Source organism: Saccopteryx bilineata, chromosome X, assembly GCF_036850765.1.
Source record: "Saccopteryx bilineata isolate mSacBil1 chromosome X, mSacBil1_pri_phased_curated, whole genome shotgun sequence".
NCBI lineage: Eukaryota > Metazoa > Chordata > Mammalia > Chiroptera > Emballonuridae > Saccopteryx > Saccopteryx bilineata.
The window spans coordinates 141,543,761-141,567,694 of record NC_089502.1 but is presented as its reverse complement, the minus strand read 5'-3'; the positions used below and the strand labels follow the sequence as shown (position 1 = coordinate 141,567,694).

The 23,934-nt window shown below is 39.3% G+C and overlaps 1 protein-coding gene across 2 annotated transcripts; it reads left to right on the top strand.

Moving 5' to 3' along the window:
* The first annotated feature begins 809 nt into the window (after nt 1–809).
* LOC136317056 (ATP-dependent RNA helicase DDX3X-like) lies at nt 810–22,933 on the top strand. Of its 2 annotated transcripts, none has more exons than XM_066249559.1 (17): nt 810–1,036; nt 4,795–4,855; nt 6,543–6,590; nt 10,982–11,102; nt 12,273–12,431; nt 12,504–12,603; nt 13,538–13,673; nt 15,392–15,477; nt 15,748–15,846; nt 15,934–16,094; nt 18,100–18,244; nt 18,670–18,814; nt 19,049–19,230; nt 19,307–19,424; nt 19,665–19,818; nt 20,272–20,405; nt 20,563–22,933. In XM_066249559.1, exons 1-17 carry the CDS (start codon nt 992–994, stop codon nt 20,640–20,642), a joined length of 1,974 nt encoding a protein of 657 aa, XP_066105656.1. In that variant the 5' UTR covers nt 810–991; the 3' UTR covers nt 20,643–22,933. The 2 variants fall into 2 exon arrangements, with proteins under 2 accessions (XP_066105656.1, XP_066105655.1); XM_066249558.1 differs by having other exon boundaries at nt 20,269–20,405.
* Nucleotides 22,934–23,934: the final 1,001 nt, after the last annotated feature.

The window sequence follows — 23,934 nt, the reverse complement described above, 5'->3', positions numbered from 1 at the left end:
CTGGAGAAATAAAAAACCTAATGTAGACTAAGGGACTGATGGAGGGGGTAATAGTGAGATTGGGATAGAGGCAGTGGGCGGGAGGAAAGTAAGAGGAGGTCTTCAGAGAAGTGCGGTATCATTAGCTTCATTCACCTTATAATTGTTTCATTGTTCCGTCACCAGGTGACGCGGAGCCCACACCAGACTGAAACGCGAAGTTCCCGCTAGGAAACCGGAGAGGCTTCGGGTATCTGGCCAAGCCCCGGCAGCTTAAGCCACTCACGCCGGGCAGCATCCAGCTACTGCAGAGAGCATGTGTCAACCTCCTCCTCCTTAGCCTTTCCAACTGAAAGATACTACTCAAGTCATCGACGATCTTTGTTTAAAAGGTCAGTACTTTGGACACCTGCGGTCATGGTACCCTCAATCTAGTCGGTTTCAGTGTTTTTTCTTTACTACTACCGATTTGGGGAAGGCTTCCAAAAAGCGAGTGGGCTAATTAGAACCCAGACGTTTTACAAAACTTCCGATTCCCGAAACATAAAGGGAAGATAAAGGAAAAGCAGTAGAAGTAGAAGGGAAAATAGGAGGATGGGAAAGATAATGTGTGCCCCCAAGGTATGTTTAACACTTCCCACTTGGTAGAAAAAGTGAAGGGCTGGTTCCTGCTAACTTCCAAGAATTTCAAGGCTTCGCTAGAGTCCGGGTGGGGGGGAGGAGGACGGAGGAAGTGAAAGTCTCGCGAGTTTTGAGATCCTTTGGGAACGAGATTGACGAGAAGATCGCGCGAGATTTTGACAAAACGCAAGTTAGAAGTAACCGTAGAAATAGAAGGAGTGTGGGTGGTGGGGCAAGGCAGGAGAGGGATGGTCACAACTTACGTTGTGGCCTAGAGCCTTCGAAGTACATGTGTTGTGGCCTCGACCAAGCTTTGTACCTCAGAGAGCTGTAGACATCCGGCAAGCTGGATCGACAATTGGATACTCCGAATCCTCGGTCGTCTTCCGGCATGAGGCATGTGGCGGTGGACAACGCACACGAGTTGGACCAGCAGGTGAGCCTGAGTGTGCTTATTGAGAGTATTTGTGTTTCCATTTCCCTCGCTTAACGGGGATTGTGACGCAGTAATAACCGACCACCGCCTTTTACTTTATCGTGGGTCCTCGTGGATTTGTTAAATTTTGTATGGGATACGGTGAGAAAAGAAGAGTCGATTGGTTACATTAATGTTTGTTGTAACTGTTATTTGAGTCGGGTTGTGGATCGGCTTGGGCTATATCGTACCCGCCTACGCACAATGGCGGCTTTTGTGTGCTTGCATGGTGCCCTAGAAACCTCTGTAAGTACCGATTGAAGAGTGATAGGATGAAGGTATGAGGATGGGTTCCATTTTTAGTTTTGAAATGATTAGTATTATTGGATGATACTGATTTAAGCCCAGAGATGTCGTTGGTACCAGGCGGACTGCGGTCATGGACTGTCGGGAGGACGGGAAGCGGGTATTTCTCAGACTAATGTTGGCGGTATCCTTTGGACTGCAGGCGTACGGACGCCTGCGGTCCGCTAACGGAAAACGAGGTACTGTCGGACTCAGGTATGCAACTGACTGTAAAGACAGCCAAGTGGCTACCTTGTTATTTCTTGGGCGTTGAGCTGTTGCCATCAGGTGCTGCTGGTGATGATGTTTCCGGAGTGGAAAGTTTTGTTACGCAGAAGCGCCGGAAAAAGATGTGGTGAGGGAAGGGAAAACATGGCCGCCGCGTGCTTGTTTTGACCAAGCTCTGGGCATAATGGAAATAAGACTCTGGCAGGTATTAATCTGGGAGACTACAGATATTTCAGATATGGAATTAATTCCCTTACTTTCTTTACTTAGTTACAACGAAAACTTGATGTCTTTACCTGTAGTTTTTGCTCTTTTGAGGGAAAGGTACACTAAGTTGTATATTTTTATATTAGGCGTTGGACTCTGGAGTCGACCACAGGAAAAGACTTAAAAGAGGATTGTCAGGGCAGGCAATGTTTTTTTGTTACTGATTTTGTCGTCCCTGAGGAAAAAAACGTTAAAATAGGTTAAAGCCAAATCATATCCTCTTCTTTCTTGAGGTTTTGGGACTAAGAGCAGTTGGAGGCTTGTTTTCCTTGATTGGAGATAACCACTTCGTTATCGTACTATTATTGCCTCCAGAGAAACTCCAGTGAGTCTTTCGGACAAATTAAGTGAGCAAAATTTTGTCTCGGCTTCTGTCTTACACATTTAATAAACGGAATTGATTTAGGGCAGCGGTTTTCAACCTTTTTCATTTCAAGGCACACAAACTCCTAAAATACACGTTCTTTGACTACCCGATGGGGGCAAAACGTATAATTTCATTAATTCACAAGGAAGGGCTCTTGTGTTTGTTGTTGACTTTAAAAAAAAAAATCTAAAGGAAAAGATGTCAGTGCCCCTTGACTATCGTATGTTTTCTTTTTTCTTTCTTTTTTTTCCCCTGAAGCTGGAAACGGGGAGAGACAGACAGACTCCCGCATGCGCCCGACCGGGATCAACCCGGCACGCCCACCAGGGGGCGACGCTCTGCCCACCAGGGGGCTATGCTCTGCCCCTCCGGGGCGTCGCTCTGCCGCGACCAGAGCCACTCTAGCGCCTGGGGCAGAGGCCAAGGAGCCATCCCCAGTGCCTGGGCCATCTTTGCTCCAATGGAGCCTTGGCTGCGGGAGGGGAAGAGAGAGACAGAGAGGAAAGAGGGGGGGGCGGGTGGAAAAGCAGATGGCCGCCTCTCCTGTGTGCCCTGGCCGGGAATCGAACCCGGGACTTCTGCACACCAGGCCGACGCTCTACCACTGAGCTAACCGGCCAGGGCCTCGTATGTTTTAAAAATGCAGGCGGAATACCAGCTGAAAATTGCTGATTTGGGGCGTCAACCTTTTTCAAAAACCTTTGTCAGACTCCTGAATTATTGTGGAACAAAGCTTAATGACACGACTGGATCATACATTATTTTTGATCATATGTTTAAGGACATTTTCGCTAATAGTATTGCTGTATTAACACGTGCAGTGTACCGATATTCGGTATGTTAAAAAGCATAGAAATTTAAAATCTGGTATCAAGTACAAACAGCTTGACCAGGCGGTGGCACAGTGGATAGAACATCGGACTGGGATGCTGAGGACTCAGGTTCGAGACCCCAACGTCGCCAGCTTGAGCGCGCGCTCATCTGGTTTGAGCAAAGCTCACCAGCTTGGACCCAAGGTCGCTGGCTCGGACAAGGGGTCACTAGGTCTGATGGAGCCCGCCAGTCAGGCACATATGAGAAAGCAATCAATGAACAACTAAGGTGTCGTAAGGAAAAACTTTTGATTGATGCTTCTCATCTCTCTCTGTTCCTGTCTGTCTGTCCCTGTCTATCTCTTTGTCTCTGGGAAAAAAAGAAAAAAGTGCAGACAATGACATTGTAACGTTTTTTGTATAGCTGGAATCCATTTAATTTTTGGTATATTGTGCTGTCTGCGCCATTTGCATTCTTTAGTAAGCAATTGCAGTCTGGGGAAGGTTCATAATTTATAGAATCTCGAATGGATTGTGGATACAATTTGATATTATATTGAACTTTTTTTCTCTCTTTATTATTGAGAGGTGGGGAGACAGACTTCCGCATGCGCCAGGACCAGGATCCAACCGCAAGCCCCCTACCAGGCGATGCTTTGCTCTGTTGCTCGGCAACAAGCTATTTTAGCGCCTGAAGTGAGGCCATGGAGCCATCCTCAGCGCTGGGGTCCAGCTTTGCCCCAACAGCTTGAGCCATGGCTATGGGAGAGGAGAGGGGGAGGGGCGCGGAGTAGATGGTCGCATCTTCTGTGTGCCCTGACTGGGAATTGAACCTGGGACATCCACATGCTGGGCTGATGCTCCACCGCCTGTCTATCTTGAACTTCTTACTGCAGTGTTTATAGACATGATGCACCAAAGTTTATTTGCAAATCAATGGAAACCGTTAGCTTTTAAAATGTTTTAAAGTTTTTATTTGTGCATATATAATTATTTTACTCCTTCTGAGTGGTTCTTCTTCTGCTTGGTTCTTCGTTAAGTGGTTCTGCTTTATTACATGATACTATATGGCAAAATAATCTTTTTTCCGTGATGTTGACATCTCTGTGAAAAGGGACAGGTGGGAAAAGATCTTTTGGAAGTTTGGAATGTCAGTTGTGCCACTTAGTAATTCTGTGACAGATGACTTTTCTGTACTTATTTCCAAAACAAAAGAAAGAAATACTGTTTTATAGTGTGCAGTGTTAAGTAAAATGGCACAGTACTATCAATGCATGATATGTGGTGGTGGTGCTGCTGCTTAGGAATTTATTTATATTAAAAGAGTTGTACTGTCCTAAGCACATAAGTAACCTTCAGATTGCTCTAACGTTTTTCGTGTATACATTGGAGGCTTAAAATAATAACAAGTAGAAAACCAGTGGCTTTGAGATAATTATGGTAACTTTTTTGATGATTGCAGAGCTTTTACTGTGAAAAATTATTACAGGAAAACTTGTTTTGGATGAATGTGTTTGAATCATCTCTGTGGGTGTACTTTTAACACCAGTCCTCCTTGAAAAAGCATTCTTAGAACCAGAAAAGCAGACAGGGCATAAAGATTAAGGAACTTAGCCTTACCTGGGTAGGTCTGGAGTTTAGGAACCCATTAGCCTTTTGTAAGGGTATCTGTGCTTTGATTCTTCCGCCCCCAACCTTACCCATTTAGTAGTAGAATATATAGTATGTCAGCATCTGAGCTGTTAATATCTCTCTTCTAGCTGGCTGGTCTAGACCTGAATTCTCCTGATAATCAGAGTAAAGGGGGAAGTACAGCAAGCAGTAAGTATTATTTCTGAAAAATTAGAGCTTAATATTACTATTTCATTGCACTTTCTGATTTTAAAATAATTGTTTTTCTATTTTTACTTATAACTGTTTCAAGTATTTTAGCATGTCTGGATAATAAAAGCAGTTGGTTGGCTCTTTTTTAGTGTAAGCAGCTAATCACTTAAAGAAATGTTAAATATTTGCATCTGTAGAAAACTATGTCTAGTATAAATTGCAGTCAAGCAGGAATAAGATGAAGATATGTCCATTTCTCTTATGAATTGACCTGAAATGTATTCAAACTAATAAAGCGAGCCTGTGCATTTATGTGTTAGAGAACTCCCCGTACTCATTTCGCATGAAAAACTAGAGATTTAATGATACAGATTCTTGGGTGATAGGATTAAAATGTCAGCCCTGTTTCAAAATTCTTTTGAAATAAAGATATTTTTGAAAAGAGGCGTGGTTATTAATCTAATTATTTATTCATATACTTTTGAGTCTCTTTGAAAGAATTGGCAGCAGATCTCACCTTAGACCCAAGTTTTCAAAAAGCCAGTGGGGGAGCTCAAAAGCCTCTAGTAATTTGGTTAATTCATATTGCATCTTATTTGCTGTTATATGAATATTATAAGGATTTAATTATACTAATAGTTTGGAATACTTAATTCAGTCCAAAAGTTAGGGATTTAGTTAATGCAGATTTTTAGGTAATTGTTGACTTCCTTCTGCTTTGTTCTTTTGTTTCTTATTAATCATAGGCTAGATTATTGTCTTAAGTCAGGAAACTCAAGGTTAATACCACCAGTTCTTTGTTGGAATCATTTTTCTTTCCAGCTTTTATTTATTTTTATTGTATGGTAATTGTACTTGAGTAAAAATAGCCTTTTTTGGGGAGTAATTGAAATTAATTTATTCAGTAGACTTTTTTTCCTTTGTAAGCCATTATGTTGCAGTTTTGATTATATTTATTAAATGTATAATTCATGTAACAAATACCTAAAGTACCAGGGCCTTTTAAAGCATTTATTAAATAACCAGTAGTAGCTACTGAAATGTACTTGGCTTGAGAATTTTTCTTAAAATCCATGTTTCTACATTTGCATCTTTATACCCATTTGGGTGGGGAGGGGGCTATTAAATGAACATAGCCTGTTTTTAGATATTTCTCCCTGCTGAAAAATATTTAAAGAAAATCAGTTTTGTTTTTTTTTTCCTTTTTTTTTTTTTTTTCCTTTTTCTGAAGCTGGAAACAGGGAGAGACAGTCAGACAGACTCCCGCATGCGCCGGACCGGGATCCACTCGGCACGCCCACCAGGGGCGATGCTCTGCCCATCCTGGGCGTCGCCATGTTGCGACCAGAGCCACTCTAGCGCCTGGGGCAGAGGCCACAGAGCCATCCCCAGCGCCCGGGCCATCTTTGCTCCAATGGAGCCTTGGCTGCGGAAGGGGAAGAGAGAGACAGAGAGGAAAGCGCGGCGGAGGGGTGGAGAAGCAAATGGGCGCTTCTCCTGTGTGCCCTGGCCGGAATCGAACCCGGGTCCTCTGCACGCTAGGCCGACGCTCTACCGCTGAGCCAACCGGCCAGGGCCAGAAAATCAGTTTTTAAAGTGTTTTTGTAGGACTTTTAAAATTTTTTTATAAAAAGCTGGCCCTTAGACAATATGAAATGCTTTTAATCTTATATTTTCTCTTTAGAAGGACGCTATATACCTCCTCACTTACGAAACAAAGAAGCATCGAAAGGTAGGTGGTTAATGCTGCTTTGAGGTAACTTTGGGAAGTGTATACAGAGTTACTGTCTTGTATTTCTTTCTGTGTTCAAGAACTAGCATTTTCTAACTTTGAAAAAGTTAATTTATGCCGCATAATGGATTGATTGTTCTTACTTCTGAGCAACTTTGAGCCCAAAGTTTTGCTAGTATAATTTCACTACTCATTGCTCATCTGTAGGTAAACATTGATATTCACTTTGAAAGAGGTGTGTTGTTTGTGGGTGTGCCCAATTACATAATCACATGGCAATCAAGTCCTATTTACTGAGTTTTAACATGTTGCCAACGTGAAAAAAGGGGGTTATTACAGAATAGTTAACAATGAGAAGATTAGAGCATTTTGGAACACATTTGATAGGTTGGAGGAATTGTTTATTGTCGTTTTGCCTAAATTTTATTTGATATTAAAATATTGATACCTTTTAGTGTATTATGTTTTTAATGTAGAGTGATGGATAACAGTTTACATACTGTGTGTTCACCAGTAGGAACCTAAGGCTTTCAAGAATGGAAAGTAAAAGCCAAAAGAAAAATTGTAGAGAAAGAAGTGGGGGGGGGGGGGAGGCAGGGCTTGTATTTTGGTATAATGTCTACATGTAGCGTGTAGCATATAGCATTAGACTTAAGTCTGTATGTGATCACTTAGCTGATAGGATTTTTTTACAAGTAATTAGAGATTTCTTTTATCGTGAATATTGGTGGAATTGCATTCTGGATATATTAAGTGTTTCAGAGGGACTGACAGTACTGTAGGAAATTAAGAAATGAAAGAGACTACCCTGTTTGGTTGCATAGTGGAGAAGGGCATTGTTTCAGCATACCAAGGTTGCTAGCTTGTTCCTTATGGTGCACCAGCTCAACAAGGTTACTGGTTCAAGACTTGGTCAGGGCACACATGAGAAGCTATCAGAAAGGACATAACTAAGTGGAACAACGAATTGACCCTTCTATCTCCCTTCATCTGAAAAAAAAAAATCTGTCTTTTCTGTCTACTAAAGGCTGTTGGTTGACTGGTTTGCTACTACAAGTAGAAGTGTAAAAAGGAAAGTAACTAAATTTGAAAACTTCAAAACATTTAGTAAAATGTCTGCATATAGATAACTATATTAGTGAGTTTATCCTTGTTACCTTCTCTTTGGTTTGAAGTAGGTATGTTTTAGATACGTGTACATCAGGGAAAATAGGCAAGTATGGAAGTTTTCTTTTTTCCCTGTTATACTTGTTTCTCACTGAGCTTATACAGATGGCACAATATGTTGGACACCTAGGATTTGAAAAACAGTATACATGAGTATGAAATAAAATAAGGGTGGGGAATACAATAAGGGTTCTTTGTTATTTTGATGATTAATGTTTAAATAGGAATTTTTATAATACGTCAGTGTAATTTTAACTTTAAAACTTTGAGACATCTGTGACAATGGATTGAGAAATCTTTGTTTTTAAGTACATAAGGTTTCTAAATGATTTAAGAAGTGAGTAAAAATTTTTCTAAAATTAGTGTTTTTTTAAATCTTACAGGAATTAGTATTTTGAAGCAAGTCTGTGTTGACTCTAAATGTTTCACTGTTTTATGCCTGAATGTGTTAAGTCATATAAGGCCCTGGCAGGTTGGCTCAGCAGAAGAGCGTGGGCATGATGTGGAAATCCTGAGTTTGACTCCGGGTCAGGGTACATAGGAGAGGTGACTGTCTGCTTCTCTACCCTTCCCTATTCTCTCTCTTTCTATCTCACTCTTCCCCTCCTGCAGCCATGGCTCAGTTGGAGTAAGTTGGCCCTGGGCACTGAGCATGGTTTTGTGGCCTCCACCTCGGACATTAAGAAGAGCTCAGTTGCTGAGCAATGGGGCAACAACACTCCTGATGGGCAGAGCATCGCCCCCTAGTGTGCTTGCCAGGTGGATCTCAGTCAGGGTGCATGTGGAAGTTTGTGCCTCCCTGTCTCTCACATTAAAAAAAAAAAGTCATTTAAAATTTCAGTTGTAGTTTCTAAATACTTTTTTTAAAAATCGTATTAATTTTAGAAAGAAGGGAAAAAGGGGGCAGGTGAGGGGAGGAGGAAGCATGAACTTGTAGCAGCTGCTTCTCATATGTGCCTTGATCAAAAATCCCAGGCAAAGCTGGGATTTTGAACTGGCGCCCTTCATGTTCCAGGTTGACACTTTATCCTATGTACCACCATAGGTCAGGCAAATTGTTATTCTTCCATACAAGTGCTTGTGAGGACACCCTTAAAAATCTTCTGGAGCAAAGCAGACAACATTGAAATTCTTTATATTGACTATTTTTACTTAATTTATTTCTTTTGTATACGTGTGTGTGTGTGTGTGTGTGTGTGTGTGTGTGTTTATTTTATTCAGTGAGAGGAAGGGAGACAGAGATAGACTCCTGCATGTATCCAGACTGGGATCCACCTGGCAAACCCACTAGGGGGTGATGCTCTGCCCATCTGGGGCATTGCTCTGTTACTCAGCTGCTCAGCAACTGATCTCTTTATCACCTGAGGTGGAGGCCATGGAGTCATCCTCAGTGCCTGGGGCCAACTTCTTCAGTTGAGCCATTCCTGCAAGAAGGTGGGGGGGGGATTGAAAGGGCAGGGAAGGAGTAGAGAAGCAGATGAGTGCTTCTCCTGTGTGCCCTGACTGAGAATTGAACCCAGGACATCCATACATAAGTCAACACTCTACCACTTAGCCAGCCAGCCAGGGCAATTTACTTCTTTTAGATTTTAGACTAAGCTAGATTATATTTTAGGTATTGAGGATGCTCACTTGATTTGTCATACTTATATTGCTGTTGATCAGTTACTGCCACTGTTGCCTTATATTTTTTATTGAACAAGTTCATATTATACCATTTAATACAGAGAACCCATATGAGCAGCTTGAGTATAATTCAGGGCCTGTAATTGGAGCTTCATCATTTATGAATCTTGAAATTTTCTGTCCTAATACATTTGACATACTGGTAAGCTTTTTATTGATTGATTTTTAGAGTGACAGAGGAAAGGGGAAGAGAGAGGGAAACATTTGTTGTCCCTTTGGGCTGTGTGTTCTTTGGTTGCTTTCCATTTATGCCTTGATGGACCAGATGCCCAACATTGATGTTAAGGGACAACGTTCTAACCAACTAAGCTAACTGGCAAGGGCCTAGTTAGGACTTCAATTTTTTTCCACCTTTGATTTGAAGGAGAAAAGCATCAGGTCTTTCTTGCAGTTCTGCACTCACTAGTTGCTTCTCATATGTGCCTTAGTGGGTTGGGATGATACTATCCACTGAACCAGCTACCAGTGCATGTATCTCTTATTTTTTAGCTTTTCTCTAGGTATAATTGTACACAAAGTAACTTTGTATTTAGGGAGTGATTTCAAAATGTGTATTGCATATGCAGTGTAGAATATATTTTATTAAGTCAGTTTTTCTCTCTGGACTTGTTAATGTTTAGGGATGAAATGTAACAACATGGTTACTTACAACTGCCCTAGCTTGCTGCCTTTGACCTTTAAAATTGGGAGAATTTCTTTGAAAGCAATCCTTTTGTTTGTTTGTTTAGTGTGTGCAAGAGAGATAAGCATCAATTCACTTGTGGCACCTTAGTTGTTCATTGATTGTTTCTCATATGTGCTTTGACTATGGGCCTTCACTTGAGCCAGTGACCTTGGGCTACAAGCCAGTGACCATGAGGTCATGTCAGTGATCCCATAGAGAGCCATGGTAGTTTTAAGGAAGCCTTAGTTGATGTTATTTTATACACTTGAACCTGTATGTTTTTGTGAAGCAATGTTACCTCAATAAATTCAGTTAAAAAAAGTCTTGCCACAGTCTTATTTACAATAATTTCACTGTAGTAGGCTTCTATTTTCATTGTTTTTGTTCATTTCTTAGGAGTGGTATTCACTCAGTACATTGTTTTTAAACCATGTAGTTTCTTTGCTTAATAATTTTTAGAGGAAAAGAGGATTAATAGTAAAATAGTTGATCTAAACTAATTACCTAAATGTTGTTTCTCTGTCCAAAAAATTTCTTTTTAAGATTTTATTTATTGATTTTTAGAGAGAGGAGAGAAACAGAGAGAAATAAGTGGAAGAGGGTGTGTGTGTGTGTGAGAAGCATCAACTAAAAGTAGTTGCTTTCCGTATGTGCCTTGATCAGGCAAGCCCAGGGTTATGAATTAGCAACCACCACAGTTCAGGCCCAACAGTTCTATAAAAAAATAATCCCATTGACTCTTGGTGTTTTCCCTTTCCCTGTCTCCTATCCCAAGGACAAGCTAAGGGTGGCTTTCTTTGAAGAACTACTTATCTGAAAAGACAGGAATCTTCCAAAAACTATTGTCAACTTCTAATTTTCTTTTTTTTTTAAGGATTCTATGATAAAGACAGTTCAGGGTGGAGTAGTAAAGATAAGGATGCATATAGCAGTTTTGGGTCTCGAGATTCAAGAGGAAAGTCCAGTTATTACACTGGGAGTGGATCAAGGGGGAGGTAAGTTCTCAGCTTGCAAATGTAGCTGTTTAGGAATCATATCTCTTAGTTTGATGTGTTTTCATTCTTTGTGTTTCATTTCTTGATCTTTAATCATGATTTATTTTCCCCCTTGTTATAGACTTGTTTCTATGATAGGTGGTTAGCAAAATACTGGCTTAGTACTTTTTGGTTCTAAAATATCTTCATCAGCTTTTTTAGGTTTCTGTTACATAGAAATTTATATACCATAAGAATATGCTGTTTGACATAATGGATCTTTTACTTTTATGTAATTAAGCCTTCTCTGTGGCAATTGAACATTTTTTATGACTGCCAAGAGTGATAAGTAGATCTTAAGAACTTAATGTCTTTGGTTAGTCGTGTATCGTTTTTCACAAATAAAGCTAAAATTCTTGTCGTATCCCATAAGTTACCTTTTTTTTTGTATTTTTCTGAAGCTAGAGGTGGGGAGTCAGTCAGACAGTATCCCACATGTGCCCGACCAGGATCAACCTGGCATGCCCACCAGGGGGCGATGCTCTGCCCGCCTGGGGCTTTGCTCTGTTGCTGCTGGAGCCATTCTAGCGCCTGAGGCGGAGGCCATGGAGTCATCCTCAGCACCCAAGACAACTTTGCTCGAGTGGAGCCTTGCCTTTAGGAGGAGAAAAGATAGAGGGGGAAAGGGAAAGGGGAAGGGTGGAGAAGCAGATGGGTGCTTCTCCTGTGTGCCCTGGCCGGGAATCAAACCTGGGACTTCCACATACTGGGCCGATGCTCTACTGTTGAGCCAACCAGCCAGGGCTTACGTTATCTTTTTCTATATAACCAAATGGATATACCAGGATAATTGATATCCAGATAACTTATTTGTTTTCCTGGTAAGCATATTAATATTTTAAAATGAAGACATGAAGTAGTACATTATACTAGTTATAAGTCTTAATACCACTTGACTTGTGAGACCTGTTTAAGCTGAATAATTTTGTAAAAAGTTCTAAAGAATGCTGGGTTTTATTTTTAATGAATGATGTAGAGAGCCTTATTTCATGGCTGAGAAAGCCAAAATTGAATTGTTGACATCTTTGAAACATACCTGTGGACAAAATTCAACTTAATATACAAGTCTATAAAGATAGTAATATGATATTGGATGAGTAACATACTAATTAGTTGCCTGTGCTGGTTCAGGTTTGATGATCGTGGACGGAGTGACTATGACAGTATTGGCAGTCGTGACAGGACTGGTTTTGGCAAATTTGATCGCAGTGGACACAGTCGATGGTCTGACAGATCATCAGATGAAGATGATTGGTCAAAACCACTTACACCAAGTGAACGTTTGGAGCAGTAAGTTTTTGAAATGTATGCTGATTGTTATGAAACTTATTATTATAACATGTAATAATCATTTGATTTTAGGGAACTGTTTTCTGGAGGAAACACTGGGATTAACTTTGAGAAATATGATGATATTCCAGTAGAGGCAACTGGCAATAACTGTCCTCCACATATTGAAAGTGTAAGTTTTTTGTTTTCTGTCAAGTCACCAAAAACTTAATTGTCTTATGAAAAAAAGGAGAGACTGAAATTAATGTTATTATGAGTACTATTGGTGTGAAAAAGTTCCAAACATAGTAAAAATCCAAAATTAAATATTTTTTTTTCTTTTCCAAGTGATAGGAGGGGAGATAGAGAAGCAGACTCCCACATGCCGCCCTGACTGGGATCCACCTGGCAACCCCTATCTGGGGTTGATGCTCTGACAATCTGGGTTCATGCTCAAAACTGAACTATTTTTAGTGACTGAGGTGGAGGCTTCATGGAGCCAGCCCTCTTGAGTGCCTGAGGCTGATGTGCTTGAACCAGTGGAGCCATCGTTGTCAGAGGAGGGGAGAGAAAAAGATACGGAGGGGGTTGCAGGCGGAGAAACACAAGGTTACTTCTCCTGTGTACTCTGACTGGAAATCGAACCCGGGACTTCCACATGGCAGGACAACCCTGTAGCCACTGAGCCACCTGGCCACGCCCCAAAATTACATTTTTATACATTAGATTCAGGAGTAGGTTTTCTTTAAAAAACAAAAGATCACGATAAGCCTTGGCGGGATAGCTCAGTTGGTTAAAGCATAATTTGGATACGTAGTGGTTGCTGGGTGAATTGCTGGTCAGGGCACATACAGAAGATTCGGAGTTTCTCTGCCTCTCCTTTTTCTCTTTCTCTGTCTAAAATTAATTTAGAAAAAGAAAAAAAAGTAAAGTTAAAAATTAAACAATATCATGATAGTTTTGCCTAAAATTAACTGAACTTAATCACAACTAGACATTTATTTGGTTACTTCTGTACTTATATTAGTATAAAACAATTCTCAGCAGATAAGGCATTTCTAGTTCTGAGTGTATCTGATTGACCTGTTTTAATGATTGAAACCTGATTGGTTTAATTTCTGTAACAGTTCAGTGATGTTGAGATGGGAGAAATTATCATGGGGAACATTGAGCTTACTCGTTATACTCGGCCTACTCCTGTGCAAAAATATGCCATTCCTATTATCAAAGAAAAAAGAGACTTGATGGCTTGTGCCCAAACAGGTAAGCTCACTTGACAAAAAATAAAAGTCTTAATTGGGCTTGCTCTAAAAATAGTTTTTTTCAGTATGGAGGTCTGACTCCCATATTTAATTTAACATTACGTATTTTGGATTAGGTAAAGATAACGTGAAAATGTCTATCTTATATCTTCGGTTCTTTTAGCTAAAACTAATGTTTTTATCATGATATCTTGGGAAAGTTTATAATAGATTGTCAACCTAGTGTTGTTGTAACAGGAAAATTGTGTATGCAGTGGAAGAAAGTTAGCAATATAACTTGAATAAGAAATATAAACTAGGGAAAAGCCTGTGATCCATAAAAATAGATGGGCAAAAGAAAATTAAATCCCACATTGTTCTGGTATTTTGGAAATTGGGGCATGGGAAGGCTGCGTAGTTTATATAACATGTGAGTCATTTGAGTCATTTGTCATTGTCAGTGTATTTCCTTCTTCAAAAAATAGAATTGTATGCCCTGGCCAGTTGGCTCAGTGGTAGAGCGTCAGCCTGGTGTGCAGAAGTCCTGGGTTCGATTCCCAGCCAGGGCACACAGGAGAAGCACCCATCTGCTTCTCCACCCCTCCCCCTCTCCTTCCTCTCTTTTCCCCTCCTGCAGCCGAGGCTCCATTGGAGCAAAGTTGGCCTGGGCGCTGAGGGTGGCTCTGTGCCCTCTGCCTCAGGCGTTAGAATAGCTATGATTGCGGCAGAGCGACACCCTAGATGGGCAGAGCATTGCCCTCTGGTGGGCATGCCGGGTGGATCCCGGTCCAGCGCATGTGGGATTCTGTCTGACTGCTTCCCGTTTCCAATTCTGGCAAAATATCCCCCCCAATAGGAAAAAAAAAATAGAATTGTATATTTTCTTAGTATCGAACCTAAGGCCTTGGGTCAGCTAAGCACCTTTTTTGAAACAATGTTTTTTTTTTTTTTGTTTTTCTTTTTTCTGAAGCTGGAAACAGGGAGAGACAGTCAGACAGACTCCCGCATGCGCCCGACCGGGATCCACCCGGCACGCCCACCAGGGGCGATGCTCTGCCCACCAGGGGGCGATGCTCTGCCCATCCTGGGCGTCGCTATGTTGCGACCAGAGCCACTCTAGCGCCTGAGGCAGAGGCCACAGAGCCATCCCCAGCGCCCGGGCCATCTTTGCTCCAATGGAGCCTTGGTTGCTGGAGGGGAAGAGAGAGACAGAGAGGAAAGCGCGGCGGAGGGTTGGAGAAGCAAATGGGCGCTTCTCCTGTGTACCCTGGCCGGAATCGAACCCGGGTCCTCCGCACGCTAGGCCGATGCTCTACCGCTGAGCCAACCGGCCAGGGCGAAACAATGTTTTATTGAAAGGACTCGACCCATAGCTTTTATTTTATTCTACAAGAGGAGATAGACTATCTTGCAAAACCTTTTACAGTCAGATATTTCAGGAAGTTTGCTGATCACTTGTTAATGTTTCTACATATGTAATACGCAAGGTATTGAAATGGAAATTAGTGTGATAATAGGCAAAATGGTTGTGTTTTTGTATAAATTAGAACACAAAGGGATCCACTGATTAAAATGGATCAGAGAAGTCATTTGGTATAAATTGCTGAGCCATATAAACATGCCATGGTTTCCAGAAAATATGTATATAATCCATTAATTAGAGTAAGTAAAATTTTACTAAAAGAACATTTCAAACACTATTAATATTGAAAGTTAATAAGCCAGTATTTTTTTTAACAGGGTCTGGAAAAACTGCAGCATTTCTTTTGCCCATCTTGAGTCAAATTTATACAGATGGTCCAGGGGAGGCTTTGAAAGCAGTGAAGGTAAAGATATTTGTGTGAAATAAGTTTTTTCTTAGAAAATGTTTTGTAAGTATCTGTTGGGACCTTTTAAATTATTCTAAATATACTTTATTTACATTTTCTTTTCAGTGTATTTCCTCAGTGAAAACTTGTGTTTGTGTGTAATCTTAAAAAGGGGATATTTTTTCTTAATGAAATTTTTTGTTAGACTTTTCAAAAGATTAAAAGTTTTAGGTCTTTGAATCCAATTTATAAAGTATGAATGATTTTTAAATTGTACTTACTTTTTAGGAAACTGGGAGGTATGGACGCCGTAAACAATACCCAATCTCCTTGATTTTAGCCCCAACTAGAGAATTGGCCGTGCAGATTTATGAGGAAGCCAGAAAAGTAAATACATACTTCATTCATTGTTGATTATTGGCATTTTCATTGATTCTGATATTTTTAACTGCATAATAAATTCTTTGCTTATAGTTTTCATACCGGTCTAGAGTTCGTCCTTGTGTGGTTTATGGTGGTGCTGATATTGGTCAGCAAATTCGAGACTTAGAACGTGGATGTCACTTGTTAGTTGCCACTCCAGGACGTCTAGTGGATATGATGGAACGAGGAAAGATTGGATTAGATTTTTGCAAGTATGTTAAATTTTTATATAGGTGTATAACTTTAAACAAATATTAGTGATGATTAATTTAATTGCATTTTACTAGTATTGTCTAATTTTAAGAAGAAAAAGTAACTTCCTATGTATTTTTTTGAAATTAAAATTAACTTTTTTATTTTTTGTATTCTACTTGTTCATCTTTTTTAGGTTTAATTGTTAATAGATAGGTATTTTTTGCCATTTTGTTTATATTTTTATCATTTTTTTCATCATCCTTAAAGGAGATCCTTTCACATTTCATGTAATAATACTGATTTGGTGGTGATGAACTTCTTTAGCTTCTTCGGGCATTGGGGAGGGTTCTTTATATATCATTTGATTATAAATTATAGCCTTGCTGATCCTTTTTTATGCTCTTGATATTCTCCTTGAGTCTATTGAGCATGCTTTAAGCAGTATTTTGAACTCTGCATCTAGGTAAATTGCTTATCCTAGTTAGTTTTAGTTCTTTTTCTGGAGTTTTTTTTTTTTTAATTGGGGATGTGTTTGTCTCCTTATTTTGGTACCTCCCTGTGTTTGGTTCTATGTATTAAGTAGAACTGTACATATATCTCCCACGCTTGACAGAGTGGCCTTGTTTAGTATAGTAGGTCCAGTAGGACAGCCTCCTGGCATGAACCTTGAGGTGTACCCACCTCCATGGAGGCTTTGTTCACCTGCCTCTTTTGGTGAGGACATCAGTGGGAAGGATTTATCCCCAGTTCATTCAGCTACAAGGACTGGCTGCAACCAATGATTACTGGTTTTTGACCACCATGAGGGTTCAACTGTGCAGGAGTCCATCAAAATTAAGCAGTACTTAATCATCAGGGCTCTGGTTCCCAGAGTTTACCTCTTGAGTGTGTTGCTTGTGGTGGTGATTGAGTGGTGGTACTTGGATGCAGTCTGAAGCTATCTGCTGATTGCACTGGCTCCAGGGCCTCCTTGGTGATTCAGAACAAAGCCAGTCTCCTGTGTTCTGCCTGCGGCCACCTAGCATGAACTACAAAGCCATATGTAGCTTTGTGCCCAGAAGAGGCCAAGCTGCCAACCAAGGCCAGCTGCTCCTAGTGCCAGGCCTAGGGCACTTAGAATTATAGGGTTTGCTAAGACCAGATACTACATCTTTTGAGAAATTTTAGGAAAATCTGAAGTATGAGTGAAAATCTGAAGTAAGAGATCATTTATATGTAAAAGCCACTGGAAACAACTGAGTGGGCCCAAAAGTTGCTGGTGGTAGGGTCTTGGGAATCTCCAGGGTTGTGTGAACAGTTTGAGCTAGGTTGATGGAGAGTCGGCTGTGGCACCCACCTTTTGACACTGTAGGGAGAGGTCTTACTAAAGGAACTCTGTCAGTACTTTTATAAGTTGTGTGCTGGCTCTTTTAAGAGGAATTGCTGGTGACTCCAGCAGCCCTCTTGTCTTCCTCAGCCTCATTCACTGCTGGGTTTCACAGCCAAAATTTTTTAGGGACTTCTACTGGCATAGGAACCTTTGGATGGGGACCCTGGGCCCCTCTTTTCTTGGGGTGGAGTTCTGCAGCTTAGATATCCCTCCCAGTTTTAATCTGCTGTTCATGGGAATGGGGCTAGTCTGTTCCACATCTCTGACCTTCCCACCAGTCTCAATGTGACATCTTCAATCCCTAATCTTTGAACTTCTGTTCAGCAAGATTTCAGGCAGTTGTGAATGATGGTTTTGCCGTAATTTAGTTTTAATTTTGATGTGGTTGCAAGAGGTGGGGAAGTACTGTGTTTGTGCTGCCATCTTGACTGGAAGGTTTTTGTTTTTGAGGAGGAGGTGGAAATTACCATTTGTAAAATTTTTTGCAATAAATAGCAGCTAATTTGGTTGTGTGGTATATGTGTTTCACATGTGTTGAAATTTGAGACTAGAATGTTGGTATGACAGTATAACTGTATTATAACTACAAATGCAACTGTACTCACTCACTGGGCAATCTTGCATGAAATTCTAAACTGAGTCTTTTGAAACAGGTACTTGGTGTTGGATGAAGCCGATAGGATGCTAGATATGGGGTTTGAACCTCAGATACGTCGTATTGTTGAGCAAGATACTATGCCACCAAAGGGTGTTCGCCACACCATGATGTTTAGTGCTACTTTTCCTAAGGAAATACAGGTTTGTTGATAAAATTGTTTTTAGACCATGTTAACAGTGATACATTATCTGTAGATAATTAGAAAATTAAAGTAGCTTGACAAGGTGGAGACATAGTGAATATATATGGACCTGGGATGCTAAGGATGCAACCTGAGTGCTGCTGGCTTGAGTTTGGGGTCACCACCTTAACTGTAGGATGGCTGGCTTGAGCGTGGGATCATAGACATGACCCCATGGTCTCTGGCTTATGAAAGGGGTCACTGGTTCCGCTGGAACCCCCTGGTCAAGGCACATAAGAGAAGCAAAGAACAATTAAAGTACCACAACCAGTTGCTGCTTCTCATCCATTTCCCTTCCTGTCTTCTGTCCCTGTCTGTGTCTCCCTTCTTTTCTCTTAAAATAAATAAAGTAGATAATAAGTGAGATTTTCTTCCCCTTTTCAGATGCTTGCTCGTGATTTCTTGGATGAATATATCTTTCTGGCTGTAGGCAGAGTTGGTTCTACCTCTGAGAACATCACACAAAAAGTAGTTTGGGTGGAAGAGTCAGACAAACGGTCATTCCTGCTTGATCTGTTAAATGCAACAGGTAAAATAATTATTAATGGTGTCAGACATAAGAAGAATGCTTGGATCTTTTTAGCTCTTACTGTTTCTTATTTCCATCTTTCTAAGCTTTGAATGAAAGCTTATTTTATTAACTTCAATGTATGCATGCTTATTTAAGGTCAAGAGAAATAAGCTGGTTAGTATTCTTAGATCTCATCATTACTTCATGCTGAGTTGCTCTTAATAAACAAAACCTTTGTATATAATTTTTCAGGGAAAGATTCGCTGACTTTAGTGTTTGTGGAGACCAAAAAAGGTGCTGATTCTCTGGAGGATTTCTTATACCATGAAGGATATGCTTGTACTAGTATCCATGGAGACCGATCACAGAGAGATAGAGAGGAAGCCCTTCACCAATTTCGCTCAGGAAAAAGCCCTATTTTAGTGGCTACAGCTGTGTGTATATTTTGTATTTTTGAGTTAAGCATGTTTGTATATTGCCTTTTTTTTTTTTAAACAAATTATTTTTCAGGTGGCAGCAAGAGGACTAGACATTTCAAATGTGAAACATGTTATCAATTTTGATTTGCCAAGTGATATTGAAGAATATGTACATCGTATTGGCCGTACAGGACGTGTAGGAAACCTTGGTAAGTTAAGTGTTTGGTTATTTAATGTTTGATACAGAAACTAAAATCTGGAACCGTCCTTTTCAAAGGGAAATGTGTCATCAGATATCACATTTTAAGTTTTTATCTCACTTTCTGAGTTGGTTACATTATAAGTTATGTTCTGTTTTGGTGTTTCACTTAAATGATCTACATATTAAAGTAAGAACACAGGACTAATTTATGAAAACCTAGACTATATAATTTTTTGTGTTTTTGTAGGCCTTGCCACCTCATTCTTTAATGAAAGAAATACAAATATTACAAAGGATTTGTTGGATCTTCTTGTGGAAGCTAAACAAGAAGTGCCATCTTGGTTAGAAAATATGGCATATGAACATCACTATAAGGGTAGCAGTCGTGGACGTTCTAAGAGGTACAAATTGTTTTGACTTCCATGATTTGCCTTGGGTAGGAAGTTATGTTTAATGTTAGGTAAAAACACTGCTACTAAATATGCTTTGGCAAAGGGATGTTCTTAAGGGCGAAATTGACTTGAAATGGTCACTGTCACTTCTGAGACCGGTAGAAACATTCTTGCTACAGACTACAGTGGAAAATAAGATGAGTAATCAGAAATTGGAGGCCCTGGTTGGGTAGTTCCGTTGGTTAGAGTGTTATTCTAATACACCAACGTGTGGGTTTGATATGTCAGGCCACATGTAAAAGTCAGCTGCATAACTAACTCAGATAATAGATCAATGTTTTTTTCTTTAAAAATTTAAAAGTGAGAAATCACAAATTGGAGTTTGGGGAATTGTGTGTGGGTTGCCATTTTAGTTGAACTTTATATTTGTACACCATCACACAATGTTTTTCCTTATAGTAGATTCAGTGGAGGATTTGGTGCCAGAGACTATCGACAAAGTAGTGGTTCCAGCAGTTCTGGTTTCAGTAGTAGTCGTGCAAGCAGCAGCCGCAGTGGTGGAGGTAGTCACAGCAGCAGCAGAGGATTTGGTGGAGGTAGTATTTTTTTATTACTTAGGAAACAGCTTTTACCCCTTATTTTTCAGTGTGCATAATGTTGTACTTCTTTTTAGGCTTGTATTAAAGTACTTGAGAAACAAGGGAAAGAATTTACAGTAGGTAACCTAATCTCTCTTTAAACATTTCTTGATAGGTGGCTATGGAGGCTTCTACAGTAATGACGGATATGGAGGAAATTACAACTCCCAGGGAGTTGACTGGTGGGGCAACTGAATCTGCTACAGTAATATCATCTATGCTAATATGGAAACCATATGTAACTTAGCCAGACTGTTGTATAGCTTTAAGAACTTCAGTACATTATTACCAGCTGTGATTCTCCTGAAAATTCATGGAAGCTCAAAGTCACAAGAAGAAAAGAACAGTAACAGCCCTATTCAGAAATTGGTTCAAAGACTTAATTGCTGTAGTTGGCATTAACTTGCTTCCTGCTTATTTCTCATCCCAAGCTGCTTTTATAACTATGTAACTGAGAATCATTTATTTCTTAATGTACTGTAACTTTACCTTTAGACAACTTACTGTTTTGGTTTCCTCTTGGCTTAGTAATGTTCAAGATATCAGTTGTTTTGACAAAATAAATTGCTGAAGTTGGGTTACAATCAAACGGCACACAGATGTGATACAACTTGACAGGAGTCATCAATTTATCAATAAATATTAAAAGGTTAAAATATATTAGGCAGGAACCTATGCTAGGACTTTGTGATACTTACAGACTGGGGAGAAGAACATTTTAAACAGTTAAGTTTCTAATGTGGCAGAATTATGTTAAAGTTCTGATTGGCTCACTCTATTCTGGATAAGCACTTAGAACCTTGTAGTATTTAAATATGTCATTCCAGTCATGATGAGGTGGCATTTTCAAAGCACTCTTCAAAGTTTATGCAAGTAAATATAGCCGTTTCTTTTTTAATGTTTTTACTAAGCTAGGCAATTGTGAATATACTATTATAAGAAAAGTTTAAATGTTTAATTTTTAAAATGTGGAGTAGTATTGAATAAGATTATTTTTAATGTCTGCCATAAATACTGAAATATTGGAATGGCTGACTATGGCAATGACTTGTTTTTTTAATGGGTCTGGTTGGATTCGGTCCAAAATGCATGCTAGTGTTGGTGTTTTTTGGTCAAGGGGATATGATCAGAGAGTGTTATGCAGCAGGCTTCATTTAATGCAAATTATTACTCTGTTGACACTTTGTTGAAATGGCTTACACTTGTACACTTCGTAAATTAGAGAAACAGCAAACTGAAATCCTTGAGATCACACAGGTTCGAAATATGTACTAAACTGCACAAGATGTTATTTCTATACAGTGCAGTTTTAGTTTTATTTTAGTTGCATAGGTTTTCATTGTATTTATTTTCTCTTTATGCTAAATTTGGCCAAAGATGGTTGTCTGTCTAAAAATGCCTCTGCCACTTAGAATTCTGTGCTGATTTTATGGTTAGAGAGCAGTGATCTTTATAGTGGCATAAGAAGGCAGAAATTTCTTAAAAGTGCAATAGATTTTCAAGCATTTTGTGCCTTGTTCTAAAACTTTATAAAGTAGGTGCATTTGATAGTATTGAACTCATTTGTTATGGTGCTATTTCAATTAGTATAGGTTTAGATTGTTTTACACTTTGCCCATAACTTTTTACAAAGTACTTATTTTATTGCATAGTCATAAAAATTTTTATATATATGTATGCGTGATATATATATATGTATGTATATATGTGTATTCTTGTAAATTTCCAATCTTATTTTATCTCTTGGAAATTGTTAACTGCAGCTTAACTAGATTCTAGAGTTTTTTGGGACCATGGGATAATAGTTGTGAAGAAACTGTTTGCACATGACAGATTTTAAGATACTTTTTGCTGCTAGTTTGTAATATTTATTGAACATTTGACAAATATATATTTTTGTAAGCCTTAAAGTGATTCTTTGAAAGTTTAAAGAAACTTGACCAAAAGACAGTACATAAACACTGGCACTTAACTGTCACCGTAGGTAATATATTTCGGGGTAGTGTGAGCTTTTAATGTTAACTCCTGTTAAACTTGAGCAAATTAAGCAGACCCAACATTGGCAACATGATTAGCTCTAATATTCTGATGAAATTTAAGGCAAAATTGGCAGCTTAAAATTAAAACTTGCTAAAGTTTTGATATGCTTGTTTTAAAATATTGATGACATTTTAAAGCATTGGTAGGAAGTGTCCACAATCTCAAGAGATTTTGAGTATTTTAAGTTATTTGGTTTGGTTTTCACTGTCTAGCATTTTTTCAGTCCTCAAACGTGGTTATCTTTGTGTATTGCCATAATATGTGACATTTACATTTACTTGTATCCGTCAGTACATATAGATTGATTTAAACTTGCTGAGTGCAGTCACTGAACCTCAAGTCACTGTAGGTTTAATAGTTGCTTATTGTATTGGTTTTAGATGCTAGCACTGCATGTGCTGTGTTTATTTTGATTTTCCTAAAATAAACAGTTGAACATAATCTTTTTTGCTGTGTGACTTAATAAGAGAGGTAGAAATATAATCATGCTCGAAATTAAAGAATTGGAAGTGTTTGGTTATTGGACATTGGTTGGTTATTCACTAAAGCTATTTGTGAAATATCTCTTCATGAAGCAAGAAGTACTCCTGGGCCTTTTGGTGATGTGTACAGTTCAGATATTTGAAGCAGGGTTTTTATAGGTCACAGAAATCTTTAAGAGGCCTGTTTTTACAGAGTTCATTAAACTATATAAGGATCAAGAATTAATTGGAACAGGTTAGTTTAGCACAAATGGCATAGGTGCCCAGTTCCTTTGATTTCTTCTGTTGGCTAATAATCCATTTTTGTCACACTGATGTTGTAGGCAGCTACTATGAATAAATGGATGTTATAATAGCCAAACCTGGTTAACATAATTTTATGGAAAAATTTTTTTAAGGGATTCAGTCTGTCTTTTTGTGTCCTTGCAGCTAATCTCCCATCATTGTAAAGGCTAAGTATTGTTCTGACTTAACCATTTAGTGGCTCTTATCTGTTATTAAACTTTGTGTATAATCATAGTTTATATTCTTGTATAGTTTTGCTTGTTTACCTCTGAGATAACATCTATAGTTACTATGTTCTGATTGCTTTGTAGGGTTAGAGTTATATGCTGAATACTTAGGTTAAATGCAGCATGGATGAGTGATCATTTATACCCAAGTAAGTAGTTGGGAATTGGTGGATAGAAAATTATGAGGATAGCAAATTGGAATAATAGAGAATTCTGGCCAACCTGAAGAGTCAGTGATGACAAACCCAGGGTTATATCTACCTGGGTTACATTTGTGGGAAGGGAATAGGATGGAGGGATAAAGAAAACCTCATCACCATCATTGACAGTGATCAAATACTGAGGATGGAGTTCTGGCTAAGCTAATTTAGGGTTATTGCTAAAATTGTACAATGCTGACATAACCACTGTTTGTGATTTAGCCATAATGTTACCTATTGTGTAGTTTCTTCA